This window comes from Nipponia nippon, unplaced genomic scaffold, assembly GCF_047370975.1.
Source record: "Nipponia nippon isolate SJK-2023a ecotype South Korea unplaced genomic scaffold, ASM4737097v1 scaffold_15, whole genome shotgun sequence".
NCBI classification, from domain to species: domain Eukaryota; kingdom Metazoa; phylum Chordata; class Aves; order Pelecaniformes; family Threskiornithidae; genus Nipponia; species Nipponia nippon.
This window is the reverse complement of record NW_028262331.1, coordinates 10,210,001-10,228,813: the sequence shown is the minus strand read 5'-3', so window position 1 is coordinate 10,228,813 and position 18,813 is coordinate 10,210,001. Positions and strand designations below refer to the sequence as shown.

General features: G+C 51.2%; 1 protein-coding gene across 12 annotated transcripts in view; it reads left to right on the top strand.

The window, feature by feature from the left end:
• The window catches only part of MSI2 (musashi RNA binding protein 2), a 259,928-nt gene that overhangs the window by 197,346 nt on the left and 43,769 nt on the right, over positions 1–18,813 (top strand). For all 12 annotated transcript variants that reach the window (XM_087752379.1, XM_087752373.1, XM_087752376.1 and 9 more), the window contains 2 exons: positions 5,161–5,243; positions 14,544–14,658. In XM_087752379.1, the coding sequence (XP_087608505.1) occupies positions 5,161–5,243; positions 14,544–14,658 (198 nt within the window). The remainder of the gene's footprint in view (positions 1–5,160; positions 5,244–14,543; positions 14,659–18,813) is intronic.

The window sequence follows — 18,813 nt, the reverse complement described above, 5'->3', positions numbered from 1 at the left end:
AGCTCTGCTTTGCTGCATGGAGCTATCCCATCCACCCACGGGCCTGGGCAGCTTTCTTGGCTGAACAAGGCTCTGGATCAAAGGAGGCTTTTCGGTGTAGCAGAGGTGTGTCGGAGGATGTGTCCTGTGCTGTTGGACGGCAAGTGTCTGGGCTGGCATCTGCAGGCTCATTGGAAATGTTTCCAGGAGAACTCAGGGTTATTTGGATACTTGAGGCTGTCTTGCCTCACACTAAGAGGTGTATTCTTCCAGATTTTCCCTCCCCTGTGAATAATACACTTGTATCTGTTTCCTAGTGGAAAAAAATCCCCTTTTCTGAGTCACTGTTAAAAAAGCCCCGTTCTGCCAGCCAGCCATCCTGAACGGGATCTGGTCTGAAGGGGTACTGAGTACCTTCAGCTTCTTTTACTTCAACTGGAGGCAGCTGCGTCCTCTGCTAATTGACCCCCAAACATTTTAGCTTCTAATTAACAGATGCAGAAAGTCCCAGCGAGTAAAATACGTCACCTGAAGAAGTGGACTCCTGTTCAGTGCCCGCCACGTGTTGCTGTAGGCAGGAGCAGCCACACAGCTGGAGCGGGCTGGAGCAGACCGAGTGCCCGCTCGGCCATCAGCGCCGCGGGAGGACCCCACGGGGTGCGGGATGCTGGAAGTGAGCCGTCCTCTTCCCAAAACCTGCTGCCACGGGAAGCAGCAAGGTCAGACCGGAGGGGACCTCTCCAGTGCCCGCCTGGGTGGCACTTCTGCTGTCCTCCTCGAGAGCCTGCGGGCCCCAGCCTTCATCCTCATCCCTCCGAAATGAGGCTTTGGCATCTCCACATCTTCATGGGCAGTATGAACGGAGGCTGCAAAGCTGCTGCAAGCGCAGTTGTGGAGATCAAACAGGATGGTTTGCTAGATGTCCTGAGTGTCTCCATGTTGATGTGCACTTGGGGAGGTAGGAAGGATGGTGATTTGGGGGTGATGGGATGAGAAATCTTCAACCACTTGGGTGAAATTGCAGGCCCAAGAGAAAAGCCCGGCCCCTCGTCGGACACGGGAGGGCTGGCGGGCTGGGGGGGAGTGGATCAACTGGGCAAAGAGCAGAGCTGCCACCCTGGGAGGTGCAGCCCCCGAGACCACTGGGCATCTGGAGGCAGAGAGACCCCGAGCAGAGGTAGCACTCGCCGCCCCGTGCCGACGGGCCACCTGCACGCCAACGGCGAGGACTTGTTCAAGTTGAATTGTTGGGCCTTCTCATACAGTAACTGCAAAGCAGCTTTTCCGCTGGATAGCCCCCTCCGTCTCCTTCCTTTGCCCAGATCATTCCTGGCAATTAGCCGGAGCTCCGCACGCACGCGGACGCCTGCCCTGTCCACGAGCAGAGCTCCCAGCCGCCGGGACTCTGGGAGATCCTCGCGCATCGTTTTGGCGCCTGTCGGTGCCCATTAACCAGCGGATGAATAGAGTGAAATGACTCCTTTTTCTGAGCAGATGCTGAAGGAGGGTTTTTTCACCTGAAGGTCGTGAATACATGTCTCGGCTTCCTTTAGTGATCGCGCTTGGCTCAGAGCCTCTCGTTTGGGGGCATCTGTTTGCCTCTTATTTTATTTTTTCCCTCTTCTTTGCCTTTTCTTTTACAGAAAAGATTATTCAAATGAATATTCAGTTTTATTCATTTGAATAAAAAACCCAACCGTTTGACTCTGTTAAATGCTTATCTCTTAAATAGAGCTTGTTAGCTTCCAATAATAGCTTCATTCAGAAGGATGTGGTATAATTTCATTTTAAAATGTGTGCTCCTTGACAACCGGAATCCTATTTATGTCACCATTTTAAACAGCCTTCTTTGTTTTGTGTTAATCTTTTTCATACACTTTCCGAGCACCATTTTTTTGTTGACTCTTAGTACCTCTCAGAAGAAATAATTGTCTGTTTAGTCCAGGAAGGTTTCTGAGCCTTTTGGTAATTTAAAAATGAGCATGTATTCATTATGCTAACTAATAAGGCATGCATGCAGTAATATTTTTTTGTGTGTGCAATTACTAAAAGTTGGAATCTGATATTCAGAAAGCGAAACAAAAAAAAGGACCCGTTACCCGTCACTTTTATGAAGTTTTTAATTCTGGGGCATATGATCTCTTGAGGATTGTTCGTTTAAGGAGCGGTAGCATCTCTTCAGTAGCATCCTATGGATTTTAAGTGCCTGTATGCGTGCAGATTTAAATCCTCTGGTTGCTTCCCAGTCAGTTAAAGATGTCGGTAGTTGTAAAGGTAAAACATCGTGGGCCTTCAGCTATGGATCGAGTGCCCTGCGTGGGCTCCGGGCCTGAACCTGCGAGCCCCCTGCCCGCTGGAGCTGCCTGCCCTGCCCGTCTGCCCGCTCCAGAGAGGAAGGAATAAAAGATGGTGTTGGGTTTGCTTACAGACCCAAACACGTCTGTTTTTTCTTGCCAAGGCAGCTAGGCTGGCCTGTGGGAAGTGGCATAGATCTTTTAAAAACCTGCAAATGAGTGTTGACATCTATGGATTGTTATTTTATTCTTGTTATAAAATCTGTAAATGCAGAAAGCTGAGTAGCTATCTGATTTAATCAGACAAATAATTTCTTGATAAACCTGTGCTTAAGCCATATGGAGTGGGATGAGAATGGGAAACTTGTTTCCAAGTCCAAATGTGTAATGACTGCAGTGGGCTTTCTTGCGGTGTTATGCATATTAAGGCTAATCTCCTCTAAATTCCCTCTCTCTCCTCCATCCTGGCAGTGAGACCTGACAAAAGTTGAAAGCGAAATCCTCAACTGCAGTACTCGCTAATGAGTTACTAATGATGAAGATGTTGCTGGTGCTCAAACAATTAATGACTTGTAGACCCGGACTGGCCGTCTCATTGCGCTGGGCAGAGCTGGTCCCCGGCGGCACGCTGCTCCCAGCTCCGGTAATTGCCCGACGCAGCGTGCTCCGGGATTCTTGGGATGCCGTATTCAGCCAGTTAACCACAAAAATTTTAGGTTTAACTACAGGTCTGTTTAAGGTAGATTTAAATGGAGTAATTTAGAAGGCAAATGAAAGACTTGAGTTAAGTAAAATACTTCAAGCTGCTACGTGCTTTAAGTGCAAAGTAAAATACTGTTCTGAGCACTGGGTTTGAGTGCGATGTGCTGTCGGATGATGTGTTACGCCTTGGAGGAGATCTAGAAACCATTTCTGGTGTTTTTTCCCCCACGAAGAGGGTCCAAAGAGGAATGGACCATTGCTACGTGTACTGTGCATTCCCAGACAAGCTGTCTGGGAGCTGCTCGGACCTCGGCTCGGCCAGTGCAGGAGCCAGCAAACGCACGTTACAGCTTCAAATATTGTAGCCTGCAAAATGTATCTTGTACCTGTAGGTTGCCAAAACCTGTATAGTTTTAACATCTTCTGCTGTGTCCCATCAAAGCAAACCCAGTGTGTGTTTACAATGATGAAGTATTGCTTTGGGACCCCAGCACAGAACCTGCCTGCTGCTGGGCGCTTGCTGGGAGCACTGGGTTTGGCAGAGGGAGCAGGTTGGGGGTGGCACTTGGGACTGGCCGGACACAGCCACGGCACTCGCCGCTGCTGGAGGGGGAGCAGGGCCAGTACGGGAAGGTGCTAATTGCAGATGGGAAGTGTCAGTAGCAAAATGGGTTTGAGATGAGGCTGCACAGCCGGGGGGTTGGGATGGGCAGCACGGGATGGACGGACACGCGGCCAGCAGCAGACGGGAGCCGGCTCCTTCGAAGTCAGCAAAGACAAAACTGCTCTGCTGCCGTGCACGGCTGAGTGGAGGGATGCTCACTGGGCAAAGCTATTAACAGAAAACAACAGCGGGCAGCATTGGTTTCCCCTCCCTCTTCCTTCCCCCATCGCCCCAGCTGGGGGGCGAAGGCTGCTGCTGGGGATGCCCCAGCTCCGGCTCGCTTGGCTCACAGCCTGGTGCGATGAAGACGTCACGTGCCGTTTCACCAGCGTTGAGTCCGGCAGAGTTTTCAGGGCAGTTTGGGGGATGAAGTTCATCCTCTTGGTACATTTTTAAGATTCCACTAGCTTAATTGGTGTCGATGTTGACTCATCAAGCCTTTGCCAGAAATGTAACACATCAGATTTTTTTTTTTTGTTTATTAGCTTGATTCTATTGGGTTTTTTAAGGAATGAGCAGAGAACACGACTGTGTATAGCTGTGGTGGGCTGCCAGATTTCTTTAGTGCAGCATGCCTGCAGCCGAGTGGCCCCAGCAGAGCAAATACAGCGTACAGCTACAGGCAGGCAGCAGGCATCAAACGACCCTAAACCAGCCCAAATCCACGGCTCCTTTGAAGCAGCAGTGGTGAAGAGGGGAATGATTAGATCAGAGGCCTTAAACATAATGGTTTCTTGGAGGCCTCAGGATGTCCTGATGAGGTATTAGAGGAAGTAATTCAGGAAGAAAGGGACAAATAACCACCTCCGGAGCCCGGCTGACCTGCAGGGCCGGCTGCATCCGCACGGGACGGAGCTGCGGTGGTTGCGCCGCTGGCCCCGGCACGCAGCGGCGGGGACGTTTGGTGTTTGCTCAAAGTGAATGGAACCACAAAGTGCTGCTGCATGTTTGGGGAAGCATTGGTATTTTTTTCCTCGCCAGGGGTAGTGAGGGGTCAATGAGGAATCATCTTCTGTCTTCCTGGATTTTTATTTTTTTGGGTCGTGTAATGAGTCAGCTCTAATGGAGAAGTCCCGTGGAATTAAACAAGAGATAAAATCAATATGATTCCATAGAAATATAATTGGGTTTTGTAGAGATTGCTCTTAAAAACCTATAAGGTGTAAAAGAAAATATGGCCTTATTGTAGTTTCTGAGCCATCATGTAACCAGGGTGTAACTATCCATTAAATTCTGCAGGATGGATCAAAAAATCCATAAGGAGGTTTTAATTCTCCATTAAGTCCTGTGGAAGAGCTGGAACAGAACCTTATTAATTTTCCCTGAGACTATGCTTCTTCCCTCCATTAGTCTATAAGTTCAGCAACAGCTCCATAGACAGCAGGTGCATTTACACGTGCATATTTTTATGAAAGTTTTCCAAAGTCCCAATGGCTTAGTAATGCTTTATTAAAATGAAATCTGTTTAACTTAACTAATATTTTCCTTTCCCCCTCCCCTTTTTGTTTCTTTATTAAACAGGATTTGGCTTCGTAACTTTTGAAAATGAAGACGTGGTGGAAAAAGTCTGTGAAATTCATTTCCACGAAATCAATAATAAAATGGTGAGTTGTTTTTGTTCCGCAGCGCATGCCAGTGGCAGCGAGCTCTCGCCCTTTCTCACAGACACGTGCCATGCCTGGGTGGTGGCCCTTTGGGACAACCTTCTCCGTGAGGTTAATTGGGTGCTGGGCACACCGTGCCTGGCGGAGGTGTCATGGGGACAGGCTGCTGAGCCTTGACTGTGGCTTGCTTGGGCGCTGCTCCTGTCCCCGCGCCAGCAGGATGGGTGTCTGTCCCCGCCACGAGCACAGGCATTGTCTGCGGGCTCAGGCAGCCGCCCCAGAGCAGGTTTTGGTGTGGAAGCCAAAGATGGTGTGAATCAACCTGCTCAGCTTCTTGACCAGCCCTGGAGAAGCCCTCCTTCTCCACCCCTGCTCTTGGGAAGAGCTGTGGCAGGCGCTGAACAGCTGCGTTAGGGGTTTTCAGGAGGGAAGTGGACTGGGGTAGCTGTTACAGACCGTGTGCTCCCAACATAGCTGTTCTGGTCGAGCTCCCAAGTCCTGATGCTGCTCTGACGTTGCTGCTGCCTGCTGGACCGTCTGCCCTGGGAAGTTGTGGCTCTCTGCCATCGAAACGCAGTCACTTTCCACCCAGGCCCAACCCAGGAGCCAGACCTGGGTGAAGTTTCTTCTAAATGACAGTCAGGTCCCAGGTTGCAGGTTGCCCTGTCAGTAAAGCCACTGAGCCAGGTGAAAAAGGGCATTTGTATTTCAACTGATGCAGTAACTTTGATATTTTCAGCTAAAATATTCTTTTTCCCTTTGTCAAAACATCCTTTGCTTCTCAAATGTGTATTCAGATATGCATTGTATATTGGTCTGATATGTGTTCACAGGCTTTAAATTCAATAATAGAGCTTTTAGTGTGGATAAGATCAAAGCAATCTCCTTGGCATATGCTGGAGGCCTGATTCAATATTTGACTTGCTAATTTTTCCCAGGGCACTGAAATAATATTCTTCATATTGTTCCTCACCGCAGTATGCATCTGAAATAAAAGTAAGGGTCCCCTTGGCCAAGCGAGTGGTGGGCTGGGCCGGGCAGGGCTGGGGCAGTTCCCCTTGCCTGGCGGGAAGCCTCTCGCTCCATCTCCGATGGGTGCCGCGGGCTCTGCCTCTGCCCTGTCCAAGCCTCTCGCTGCTTCCCCAGCCTCCTCCTGCTTCTGGGGTTTCCTGCCTGGCACCAGCCATGCCTCGCCTGAGACACGTGGGTTGTGGGGGAGGCTCCTAAACTAAACTAAACACTAAACTCCTAAACTAAACACTGATTAATCTGCCTTAAAACAAAAAGAATGAGCCCCAACCACCCCCACCCCAGCATCCAGACGACAGACCCAGCAACAAATTAGAAATGCTTGGAATATAAATTTAGGTAAGACTTGTCAGTTGGGAGGGAAGAGCTACAGTGCCGCGCTCCAGGATTTTCCTACCGCTTAATCGCGGGTGGGTGCGTGCCATGTCATACTCCATATGTTTAGTTATTTCACACAGTAGTGTTTTCTGTGGAGCAAGGCTCAGCCTTTGCCCGATGCAGATCAGCGCTGCCCGGTGTTGCCCTGGCGAGGTGCTGGATGTTGGCTGGAGGGAGCAGCAGGGTGGTGGTGTGTCCCAGCAAAACCGGCGCCAGCAGCGGGGCAGAGCACATTACTTGACGCTTCCTAGTGGGATCTGCACTCCTGCACTGTAAAAATCTTACCCAGCTGTTTGCAGCCCCCTGCTAGGGGAGGAGCGGTAGGAGAGGTGTTGGGAGGGTTTCTTCGCAGATGAAAGGCTGCACGGGAAGGTAACAGCAGTGCAGGGAACGTGGAGGATGGGACAAGGCGAAAACACTTGAGGAAGATCACAAAGAGCAAAAGAAACAGTGTAGGCTGTTGGTGTTTTGTTGTCGCGGATAATTAAAAGATATTCTCCCCAGCTCTCTGTGCCTGCTTGGTGCACGATCCAGGTGCCACGACGCTTTGAGCGTTCTCTTCTTGTCACTTCTTCTGCAGCACTAATTTTAAAAGCAGCCCACGAGGGAGGAGATGAGACATGATCCTGTCTCGGGACTGACTCATTGCTGATGTGTCTGCAGATTAATTACCAAACCATGCAGGGACAGGAGAGCTTGTGCACGCGTGTGTGACAATGAGCTGGTGCAGATGGCCAGAGGTGACACGCAGCTGGCTGGTGGTCGGAGTTAGGTGCAGACGGACTTTCCGCGGCACCCTCGGAGACTGGCCGCTCCTGCTTCGTTTTTAACATGTCCCCCTCTAGCGCTGAGCTGCCAAGGGGACGGGTTCTCACAGCCCCAGCTCAAGGCGATGGGGTTTGCAGCCGCTTGGTGAGCTGGGACAGGGACGGCCCATCCCCATCCCTGTCCCCATCCCCAGGCTGCTCGGCTGGGCCATCTGCGGCTCGGCGGGCACCGACTCGCCCCGAGATCGCTCTTTCTCATCTCCTGAATGCTGTCATTTCCCAAAACACGGGGGCAAGCAAAGGGTAGCAGGGCTGCTGTTGTTCACAAGCCTATTTCTAGCCTCCCATCTCCCTGGCAGGCTATTTTTAGCCCACCCATTCTGCTTCTGTTGCCATCCATAAAGCTTAGAATGTCAAATGTAATATTAAACGAGCAGTGTGAAAGCGAAAAGAAAATGCCAGTGAGGTATTTAATAAATGAAACTTGGAATTTACGTGGGAGGCCAAAGATGCTCTCCAAACATTGCGGGGGGGGGGAACAAATAAAACCCAAACAAGCTATCCCCAGAATATTCTTCTTCTGACACAAGCAGGCTGCTTTGCAAAGAGAAACCTGGTTTTCCAAGGGGGTGCAAAAGTAGCTGGAAACGAAATGTGATGGGTAATTTATTTTCCCTTAGATCCCACTGTGATAGAGCCGTTCACATCGCAGGGACGGTGGGACAAGCACCAGCGAGCAGCGTGATGAGCCGAGCCTGGCCCGGGTGCTTTGCACTTGAAGTCAGGATCTCAAGTCAGACTCCGGAGCAGCTGAAAAAATGTTAGGCTGCTTTAAGATAGGCTTTGATGCTGCGTAGCACCTGCGGCTGTGTCTCTCTCTCGTGGTGGGATTTTGTGGGGTTTTGGTTGTAGGGTTTTTTAATGTATCAGCACTCTTCAGGCTTCTCCCCCGCCTGGCAGCCTTCGCTGTGCAGTGACGTTTCAGACGTGTATATCACACACCACGTGCCTTTGGGTTTTCATCCAAATGCTTTGTAGTCTAAGGCACCTCCATCCCTGGAAAGACCAAACTGTGCACCATGTGCAGAAGGCAGGAGGGCGCATGAGACCACCAGTGTCCGAGGTCCCTGCAGTAACCGGGAGCAGAAGCAGCACAACATGCAGCCAACAAACCGCCTCCAACCTTGCACAGACATCTTGAGAAGCCACTGGGTCCTTTGCCAGGTGGATGCTACAGAGGTCAACCCCCAGATGTGGTGTTGGGCCTCGTGCATGATCCTGCTGCCTCTCCAGCTGGTGTCTTACTGGTGGCGCTGATGGGTTTGCTGGCTGTGTTGGGAGGGGATACATGGAGCATAGTGCAGGGGTGTTGCATGTTGTGCTGCTCGGCTGTTTACAGGCACTACCCTGGGCTGCAGGCGTTTGGGGTGTTGTAGGTAGCTAGTTCTGGAGCAGATGTCTTCGAGGAGGCTTGACCAAATGACCCTGCCATCTCTGCATACGGAGCATCTGGGTCAGGGAGTGGCTGTAGGGCTGAAAATGAGATGTGGCATTGGCTTGCCCAGAAGGTATGTCAAGGGACAAAGGGGAAAGTTATAGGACATGAGAGATTTTCTTGTGGGCATGTGCTTAATCTGGGCCAGAAATCACTCTTCTCCCTTGTGAGGAAATTGTTTGAGTGCTGTAAGCGTGTTTTGATGCTTTTGTCCCAGATCTGCAAAGCCCACAAGCTCATCACACCTTGGCCCTCCCTCGCCCCTCCCAGCCCTCCATGGGGGCATTAACCCTTGTTTCAAAGCAAGAAGCCAGAGAGTTAAGAAACAGCCTTCAGTGGCCAGAAAGTAAATGAGGCAGCTCCAGTTTGAGGACCCTACTGCAATCCCTGGGAAACTCTTTGGAGTTGGGGTTGTCCCTTCATTTGACACATCCGTAGGACCTACCAAAAGGGAGCTGTCACCATGAACGCCCAGGGAAGTGGTACAACCACGGTCCCTGGAAGTATTCAAAAAACCTGTGGATGTGGTGCTTAGGGTTTAGATGTGGACCAGGCAGTCAGGTTAACAGGCTGGACTCGATGATCTCAGAGGTCCTTTCCAACCTTAACGATTCTGTGATTCTATGGATGGGGCATACGGGCACCGAGGCTAAAAGTGTGCCTGACTCGGGGGAGTCTAGTTGTCAGCAAGTCACAGGAGAGCATCGCTTCTCGTTGTTTCCTACTGTAGGATCACTACCGGCCTGTAGAGCTGACACATGGCTGGTTGTTGTGGGAGAGCGTCTACGGGCACCGCGGTGAACTGTCGTGCGAAGAGGCTGATGGTCATGGCAGCAGGTTCTCTGCAGAGGGCTCGTTGCAGGAGTGAGGGCAATAGGACCCCGTGCAGGGCGGTGCTGGGCAGGTACGCAAGGTGTCACTGACGTTAGCGGTGCTAGGGAGAGGCTGAAGGTGCGGTAGCTTTGGAAAGCCCATCTGTCAGCTGAAGGACACTGCAGACCGCTTGCAGGTTGGATGCATTCCTATAGAGTTGTCTTCACCGTGCTTTAAATTATGTAGCTCATGAGCTGTACAGTGACGCCGCCCTTGCCAGGTTCTCCAAGGGTGGCTGGGTTCTCCAGCCCGCACAGGACAAGGAGCTGCCCGACGCTGGATGTTATCGGGTGTTTTGGGGACAAACTGAATTGATGAATCGCAAGAAACTCTGGCAGGCTCCTCTGCTCTCCCGTAGCTGCCGACTTCTCTTACGGTCTGAGGACACACTGAGCAGCTTCCGTCCCCATTGTCCCCACCTTTGTCAATGATCTAATGGGTTTTTTAAAATATGCTTATAACCTGTCTTCCGTGGCCTGGTGTCGCCCTGCCTTTGCGGCAGGACCGGGTGAATACAGATTCCTCTGTTAGAGGAGCGATAGTTTTGGCTTGCCATGGCATGAATGACATGGCGTCCCCAAGGTAATCGAATCTCAGCTAACTGTGAATTGCACATTGCTGGCAAGACAAAGTTGCCTTGTCTTTGGGTGGTAAAATGTTTTTTTTGTGCATTGTGAGTATGTGCGCATTCTGCTTTCCTCAAAATAGCCCTGGTTTCCCTGGAAAGCTGTTAGCCATGGTTTTTGAGACATCCTGGTGCTGCGAGCTGACAGCCTGTGTTGTTGCACTGGGTATAAGAGGCTTTTCACTCCCCATCTCAGCTCCTGGGTTCTCGTGGCTTCGACTGCTCGGCTTGACCCAAGAGTACTCCAGTGTAATGTTAATTCTCCAAACTAGACTAAACAAAAATAGTGAATTTTAGTTTCCCTGCCTTTCTTTTTTTTTAGCCTTAGAGTTAAAACTTTCTTTGTTAGGCTGCTGAAAGTGAAGCACATCCCTCATACAGGGGAGGTGGAAAAAATCTGGAAATTATTAAGATGTACAGAAATGCTGAACTGAAAGTTTGTGCAAGATCCAAATTTATGTATGAAGTACCCGCATCGGGCGGGCTCTTGGGGGTGATTTGGTACAGAGCTGAGCACTGACTCATAAATCCAGATCCATTGCCTCTTGGAGAAGGCCCGTCGCACGTCCCGCTTTGCCAGCACGCGTGTGACATCCCTGCTGCCTCCAGGGTTTCACCCTCACGGTAACAGTGGCTGCGGGATGGTTATAGGCATCTCCATCCCGTTACCCAGGGGGGAGCAGGACTGGCTTTTTGCAGACAAGCAACCTGGCTCTTTTTTTTCCCCTTTTGCTGCCTGTGTTGATGAAGAGGCACCATCCAAGCCCACCACTGGTCCACTGACATGGTGCTTCACCTCCCATTGCTGCGTTTTCCCCGTTTGCCGATGGGATGGTGCGTGGACAGCTTCTGCAGAGCACCTGAAGGCCTGACGTGGCTGAACGGGGAGTGTAAAAATCCACCCGAGGCGTGCTGCCGGGCCGGGGTCATGCAGCCCCTTCCCGAGGGATGGCAGAGCGGGGCTGGGGCTCCTGGTCCCGTATCTTGCATCTTATCCCTCCCAGGGGGAAGGAGTCTCTGCTGGATAACGGAGAATATTTTTGCCTTCGATATGGGGTATATTTGTTTACAAAGGCTTAGGAATTATTTTTCTTTCCTACTGGTGACTTTTTCTTCCCCTTTAAGTCCCAGTTAAAACTTCTTTGCAGCTCGCTGCCATTCCCTTTATATCCTCGTGTGCTGTGAAAATCATAAATTACGCTAGTCTTTCAGAGAGCAGCGGTAGGCTGTTTTGTGGTTGCAAAAGCTAATTACTGGGATATTGTTTCTAACGGTGCTAATCCAAACTTCATTTTCCTGTTAATTGTCCGTCGAGCCAAGCTAGATTGTTTTTATCATCCTGATTGTTTGCAGCACAAGCGGCTGCGAGGTGTAACCAATGCTGCCGTGACATTTGGAGTGGTGGCGAACCTGAAAAATGTGGTTGCGAAATGAAATGACACACTTCTGGTGCTCACCCCTGGTCATTTGGCTGGAGAAATTAGATTGGCAGACTCCTGTTAAATGCCCCTCTGATTAAAAATAAGCAAAGCACGCTTTGCGAGGATATTGCTGAGCTGCTGTGCTGGCGTGCAGGCTGGCGGGGAGGGAGGCTGGCGTTGGTGCTCGGCGTTTCGAGCTTGCTGTGTCCCTGGGCTCTCCGGGGCGGTTGATGGAGAGGGGAGGTAGCGGCAGGCTGCCGGCTTTGGGCTGTGGGGCTTTCTGGGGCACTGAGGTGTCGGGCGGCACACAGCCGAATTAGGCTGAAACCCACCATCGAGGCTCAGGCTTACACCTCCCTGGGAAGCTCTGAAGGCTTCATCCTGGCGGGCCAGCGATGGGCATATGTATCCTGCACTGTCCTCATCCCCAGCCCCGCTCTGGCAGCAGCACCTCAGCGTGCGAGCGGCTGCACAACGAATTCATTGATACGAAGTTTTCTGTTTCCTTTTCTTTCTCTTTTTTGTCTTAATATCAGGACCTGGGAACCCTGTGGGGCACCGTGGGGCTCTCCATCGTGCGCTCAGTAGTGTGTCTGCACCGTCACGTGCCTGCGGGAGTCTGCGCGTGTGCATGGGAGTGTGGGAGTGGGTGTGTGTGGTTGTGCAGGGGACAGGGGTGTGGAGGTTGGTGGCCCTGGCTGGAGGACGCACCGGTTCTCACCATGGCCCTCACTGGGGTGTTTCTCTCCCAGAGAGAGAAACAGCACTGAGGAGGAGATGGAGGAAATCGCTGGCCCCGTTGTGGCTGCGCCTGAGTTTCGGGATGTCCGGAGAGCGGGTCTCTTCAACACCTCTCTTGCTCTTGCTCCTGCTGGCCCGTTTTCCCTGTTTCCCTTGCGCAGCGGGGTCCGGGCTGTGCACAAGCCTCCCTACTGCAGCCGTCCCTGGTCCCTCTCTGCCCTGCTGCTGCCTCCTGCAAGGACCCAAACACTTCTTGGCAGAAGAGTAGCAAAACATGAACTCCAGAAGGATTTTGCTCCAAACTTCACTGGGTTGGGGCAGCTTGTTTGCAAGAAGTGCGTGTTTTGGCAGCGTTGGCAGTGTCTGAGCATTGTAGCTTCGGGAAGTATTGCAAGCAAGCAAAGTAAATACGGTCTGTGGAGGTTTGCAGCAGAAGGGGGAGGAGTAGGTGGTTTTGTGTAAAATACTCCCATTACAGTCAGTTAACCTTTATGTTACCTAAATGAAAATTGTATAAACCTGAAATTTTCACTGATCGGGTTGCCTAGGAACAGGCGGTTGGTTTTCATAAGACAATGAATACATAGTCACTGATCGGGCTATTAGGCACCGAGATGTTTAGCCGTATTATCCTACATCCCCGGGCTTGCCTGGGGTAGTTACCTGCTTGCGCGCGGGGCGCACACCCACCTTTCTGTGCTTGTGCGAGCGATGGAGGTGACGCGGGAAACATGACCCTGCTCGGAGCCGACCCTCCTAGTCCTCCATGACAAGCAGCCCCGTTCCCGAGCCCCTGCCCGCAGGCTGGCAGCGCCATGTCCGGGAGGGCTGAGGGCAGCGGGGCTGCATGTGCCCGTGCCACCACGTCTGTCGGGAGCACGGTCCCGGCTTGCGGCACCCCTGCTCCCACTCTGGTCTGGTCAGGCAAGGGCCAGGGGGAGCGTAAATGTGCAAAGAGGACGAGGAACTGGTTGAAGAACAAAGTTAGAGGCATAAAGCTCAAACCTCTGGATTCAGCCCGAGACCCTTACCTTTAGACCAGCGATTCTCATCATGCGAACAGTACAGGTAGGGCAGACGGTGGCTTGGGGCTTCCCCGCACCCCATGCAGGGCTGCACTGCACGTCTGCACGTTTTCCTCTTGCTCAGAGCATGGACTAAGGTGTAGAGCCATAGAAATGGGTTGGGATAACTCTGATTAGCTCCAAACCGGCTTACCAGCATGGCTGTAGCACCAGCGCCAAGGGGAGCGCGGGGCCAGTCTGCTGCAGGGGGCGAGTCGGCAGTGCTGGAGCTGGAGAACATGGACAAGTGCTTTATTTCTCCCTTTTCCTATCCAAAAAGCAGCTGAGAACCAGCACCCAGCAGTGCGGCTGGGGGCCCTGGATGTCCTGCTGCCAGCGGGGCTGGGTCCCCGCCTCTCACAAGGTGTTGGCGGAGGCTCGCAATGTGGTTCAGGTGGCACTGAGCAACTTCAAAAGGCAGCAGGAGTAACTGGAAGTGAAAGAATGCAGATTGTTCATTAATAGGTTTACAGAAATTTTCTGCTGGGTAGAAATATTGATTCTTTATTCCTATTTTAAAAGGAGCTTTTTGTAATGATAGCCAAGAGTCATTTTCTGTTATCGATTGCCACAGAGCTGTGCTGGAGACCTCCCTCCATTCATTCCACGCCCGCGAGTATCATTGAGAGTGAACGCAGCACAGGTTTTCCTTTCAGAACACGGCAACTTCTTAAATCAGCGTTTCTGTCATCTTTACAGTGGGGTTTTGCTATGTGTGTTTAAAGAGACGTACACGTTTGCTCTTTTAAATCCGTTTATGCTGTTCTTAAAGTTCACCTTTGAGGGGGAGGCGGTGTGGGGAGGTAAATGCTAAAAATAAAACTCCCCCCTTAAGTAGATCAGTTCTGCATTTGACATTTACATGGAATTCATTTGCATCTCATTTGTACATGTTTCTGCTCAATAGGTAGAATGTAAGAAAGCACAACCTAAAGAAGTGATGTTTCCACCAGGGACGAGAGGAAGGGCACGTGGATTACCGTATACCATGGACGCTTTTATGCTAGGGATGGGAATGTTGGGTAAGTGCCGTAGCCACCACACGTCTCCCGGAGCCAGCGGCTCCCGTGTTGTCTCCCTGATTTCTGAACGCTTAAGGCGTAGGGGTGAGCAAATCCCTGCACCTGCGTGGGTGCCAGTCTAAAACTTCAGCAGGGGTGGAGTGGGGAAAATAATCCTGTCTGTGGTAAATTATTAACTCCCCCCCCCCCCCCTTCCTGGAATATAAAAATTTGCATTTAAATGGATGTTTTAAATAGCCTGTTTTACTCTTACTCGCAAAAATAGAATGATGAAAGACGCAGTGTGTTCATTCTGACTAAAAATGATCTCTCCCCTTTTTTAGAGGAATTGAGTCACACATTATTCCCCTTCTTTTAAAGGTATCTTTGACAGTTCAGCATAGATAATTGAAAATCTTGCTGGTTCTTAAATGGCATGCAAGATGGAGAAAGCAGGGAGATGCGTAACAGTATAGGTCACAACAATAATTACAAGTTTCAAGGAGATGGAACGGTATTTTAGTCCAGAGTATTGTGTCCAGAAAATACTAATTAAATGGGATAAATGATATTTAATGGCAGAATTCTATTTGTGTATGAGGTCTATTTAGTTATAATTGGTTCTCATTTGTTTCTGCCTAGATAGTTCTTCTTTCTATATAATGTGACAACCTCTTGATACTCTGTCCTCAGATTTACTAACCCAAAACGCTGCTAATCCATTGCCAACGTATTTTTTTAAAACCCCATATATTTTCAACTTTCCGCTCCCTTTGTGTCACTGGACTTTCCCTCGGTTGTCACCTGCTGTGTCCGTAAAGCACGCATGATCGAGAGGTGTTCCCAGGCAGAAATCAGCCTTTCCCAGGCTAGCATCCCTGGTACGTGGCCTCTCCGGGATGCTTTGAATTTTCTGTCCTGGGTTTAGATGATCCCAGAAGCTGAGGACAAAAACCAGCCTGGAAAGCTGGTGCTCGGTTGTCCTGAGCTCTGCTGAGCAGGTCCACGGGCTGTCTGAGATGCTGGAGGACCCCCAGGCTCCTGGAGCGGGCGTCAGGTCAGAGGACTGGGTTCCTATGAGTATCAGGCTGTTAGGCTGGGATTTCTGACTTCAGGCACCGCTTGATTTGATAGGGAAAACTTTCCTGCCATGTTTGCTTTATCTCTGAATTAATAGTACTTCTGTTCGTGTGGCTGGAGCGATCCATTTCTGGGATGTGTAATTCGGTTATTTCAGCTGATCATCTATTTTTCTGTCCCCACACTCCACTGCCACCCTGCCCCACAGTGTTTGGAAATTACATTTTACGGTTAAAATATTTATCATCTTCTAGTCAGTCTGTGATTTCGTTACCTGTATGTTCCCAGTGTGCTTGAGCCTATGTACTTTATTTCTGTTGTTTCTCTTTCTTTTCCACTTGTGGTGCCCGAGGTTTGGGGTGGTGGAGGTGGTGCGTGCCGCCTTGCTGGCCAGTCCCGCCTGGCTGCTGGAGGAGAGAGCCCAGGTTGCCCCGGGTAGGCGAAAAGCCCCAGGGCAGCATCCCTCTTCTGCTCACCATGGGCAGAGTAGCCTCAACCCTTCTCGCAGCCAGGCAAGGAGTGAATGGAGCCAGGGTCTACCCCAGTGACCTGAAGGGAAAATTCATTCCCACCGGGGCTGCCTCTCTGGAAAAAGATCGTTTCAAGCCCTAAGAAGTAAGGGAAGAAGCCCTCAGCGAGCGGATCTGCGTCTGCACAGAGCAAGCGATGCGGGTGCCTGTTGGCAAATCCCCGTCCTGCTGCGGTGGGTGGGTCGGGTCACCCCAACCGGCTCTGCTCCGGCCAGTCTCGCAATGTGCTCTTATTAGATTTCAAATCAGGGTGACTTGCTCAGAATTAATGATTGATTTCGTGTTGAAGGCCAGATGCTTCATTAGCTGCTCTAGCTGGTTTTTTCATCTTCCAAGTTCCTGCTTGCTACAGTGGCACCGTGTTAAATAATTAAGTGCTAAACAAGGAAATTGTAACACGCGAGAGCAAGGCTGCCTGGATGGCCGTTATAAATCCCCGTTTTCAAAGGCTGCCTGTAGGAGTTGGCTTCAAGGGCGCTGATGGGCAGCGGCTCAGCGGGGAGCCCGAATCTCTCCTCCCCAGTCCCCAGCAGCTGCGCGGCGATGGGGCCCAGTCCCCGCAGGGAGAGGGGCGTAATTAACCCATCAAACGACGAGGCGCACAAAGTAACGTACCGCCGGAGGCAGCGTCTGCAGTAGCTGAGCATTTTGCTGAGATCCCAGGAGGCTGGTGTCAGCCCTACCCCGTTCCTCCTTTCAGCTGCCTAGCTGGACTGAAACAGAGCGATTGGGGCTGGTCTTGAAGAATTTTTATACCTGTTTCCAGAAGCCCTTGTTCAAGGTCACCTTCTCCAGATGCCGTTCATGGGCAGAGGGAGGGAATCGGAGGAACGAAGGCACGAGACAACCCAAAGGAAAGAGCGGAGAGCTACTCCCTCCAAAGCTATTAAGGAAGTTGGTCTTTTTCATTAATCACAGCCTCCCCAAGGAGCCTGCAGCAGCCGGGGTCTAAAGGTGCGTAGGCAGCCGCTTCTGTGATGATTTGGTTGATTGGAACAAAATTAAAGTGTTCTTCTGAAAGGATTTTTTGACTCCGAGAGCACGGGCAGGCTGAGCCTTTTGCCAGGACTGCTTCTGGGCTCTTGGGCTTGGTCTGCTGGTGGACGTGAGCGGTCTTGGGGGAGATCAGGAACATTAATTAGCCACTCTGCATGAGGAGTGGGCTAGAGAGGTTTCAGTCCCAGTGATCTCTCGCCCTGGCAGCCCACCCGGCAGGAAGAGCTGCTCCCCAGCAGCATCCCGTGGATGCTCCTGAACAGGCACCGTGTCCCCCCGAGCAGGCGATGCACACATCTGCAGCCAAGCGGGAGCAGTTGCGGTGGCCGAGAAGCTTGCCATGCGCCCAGAAGCCTCACCTCTGTCACCTGGTCCTGGTGTGCAAACCAGGAGCCCCGTCACCCAAGGGTGTGTGGGTGTCACTGCATTGCCCCACGGCTTTCTGCCCTCCATTCAGGTCTGTACCTGAAAACTTGAAAAAACCAAGAGAAAAGAAAGCAACTGAGGAGCAACGTTAATAGCAGGTCATCTCCGTCTGCCCTCCCATCTGAAGCAGCTCTGTGCATCTGGGACTTTGCAGCTGCCGTTGCAGTGGTCCCGGCGGTGACGCCCGGCTCTGGAGGTGACTGTCGCACTGCTTGGTCTGAGCTGGGGCCCTGCAGCACTTATTTCTTCTGGCAATGGGCATCTTAGACTTGCTGGTGTTTAATATTAAAGTTGGGCTCTTTTTAACTTACAAACCCCTCCAGAAACAGGAGCGCTCGGCCCATAAAGCTTATAGCCCCAGAGTGCCAAAATGATGTCTGATATGAACACCGGATTTCAGAAAGTCTCTAGCAGGCTGCTTGTGTCGCTGCACAAGGCAGAGCGGGGCTCTGCATTACTGCACACGTTCAATCTAGGTAGGCTGAACTCATGCATAAAAGAAGCTTGTGCCCTTCAAAGAAAGTCATTCCTTTTTTCCGTTAGACTCCGTTTAATAGAGTAGCAGCTGCCTCTGAGGCAGGATTCAGGAAGGGGAGCCCTTTGTTAGCACAGGCTTCCCGGGAGGCTGGCACAACTTACTGGAACCCCCCTGGGCTCCTAGAGCAGCACCCGCTGTAGCCATCACTGGCAAACGTGGCCATGGCCAGCTTTAGCCCAGCTCTTTAATTCCCTTGAAGAAGGAGATAGGTCAACTTTGTTGGACCAAGGGAGAAACTCCTACAGCAGATGTGTTTCTTCTCCATAGCTGCTCCCTAGTGTATGACCACCCCATGTCCGTAGGAGGTGATTTTTGGTTTGCATTCCCTGGTGCCACAGGTGCTTACGTCAAGGTCACAGCACATTTCTTTTGAGAAAGACCCTGAGCATTTTTATTGCAGCGTGGGGCTGTGCTTTGGCAGAAGGACTGTGCCTTTCCTTGCAAAGGAGCTGGCATTCCTTGCTGTGAGCAACATTGGGAAACAATAATTTTCTTGCATTTACTGGAACATTTGAATTAATTTTGAAAGCAGAGGTCCCCAGGCCCCAATGTGCCCAGTGTTCCCACGTAGTAACTATGAGTTTTGTCCATCTTGGATCACCAAAT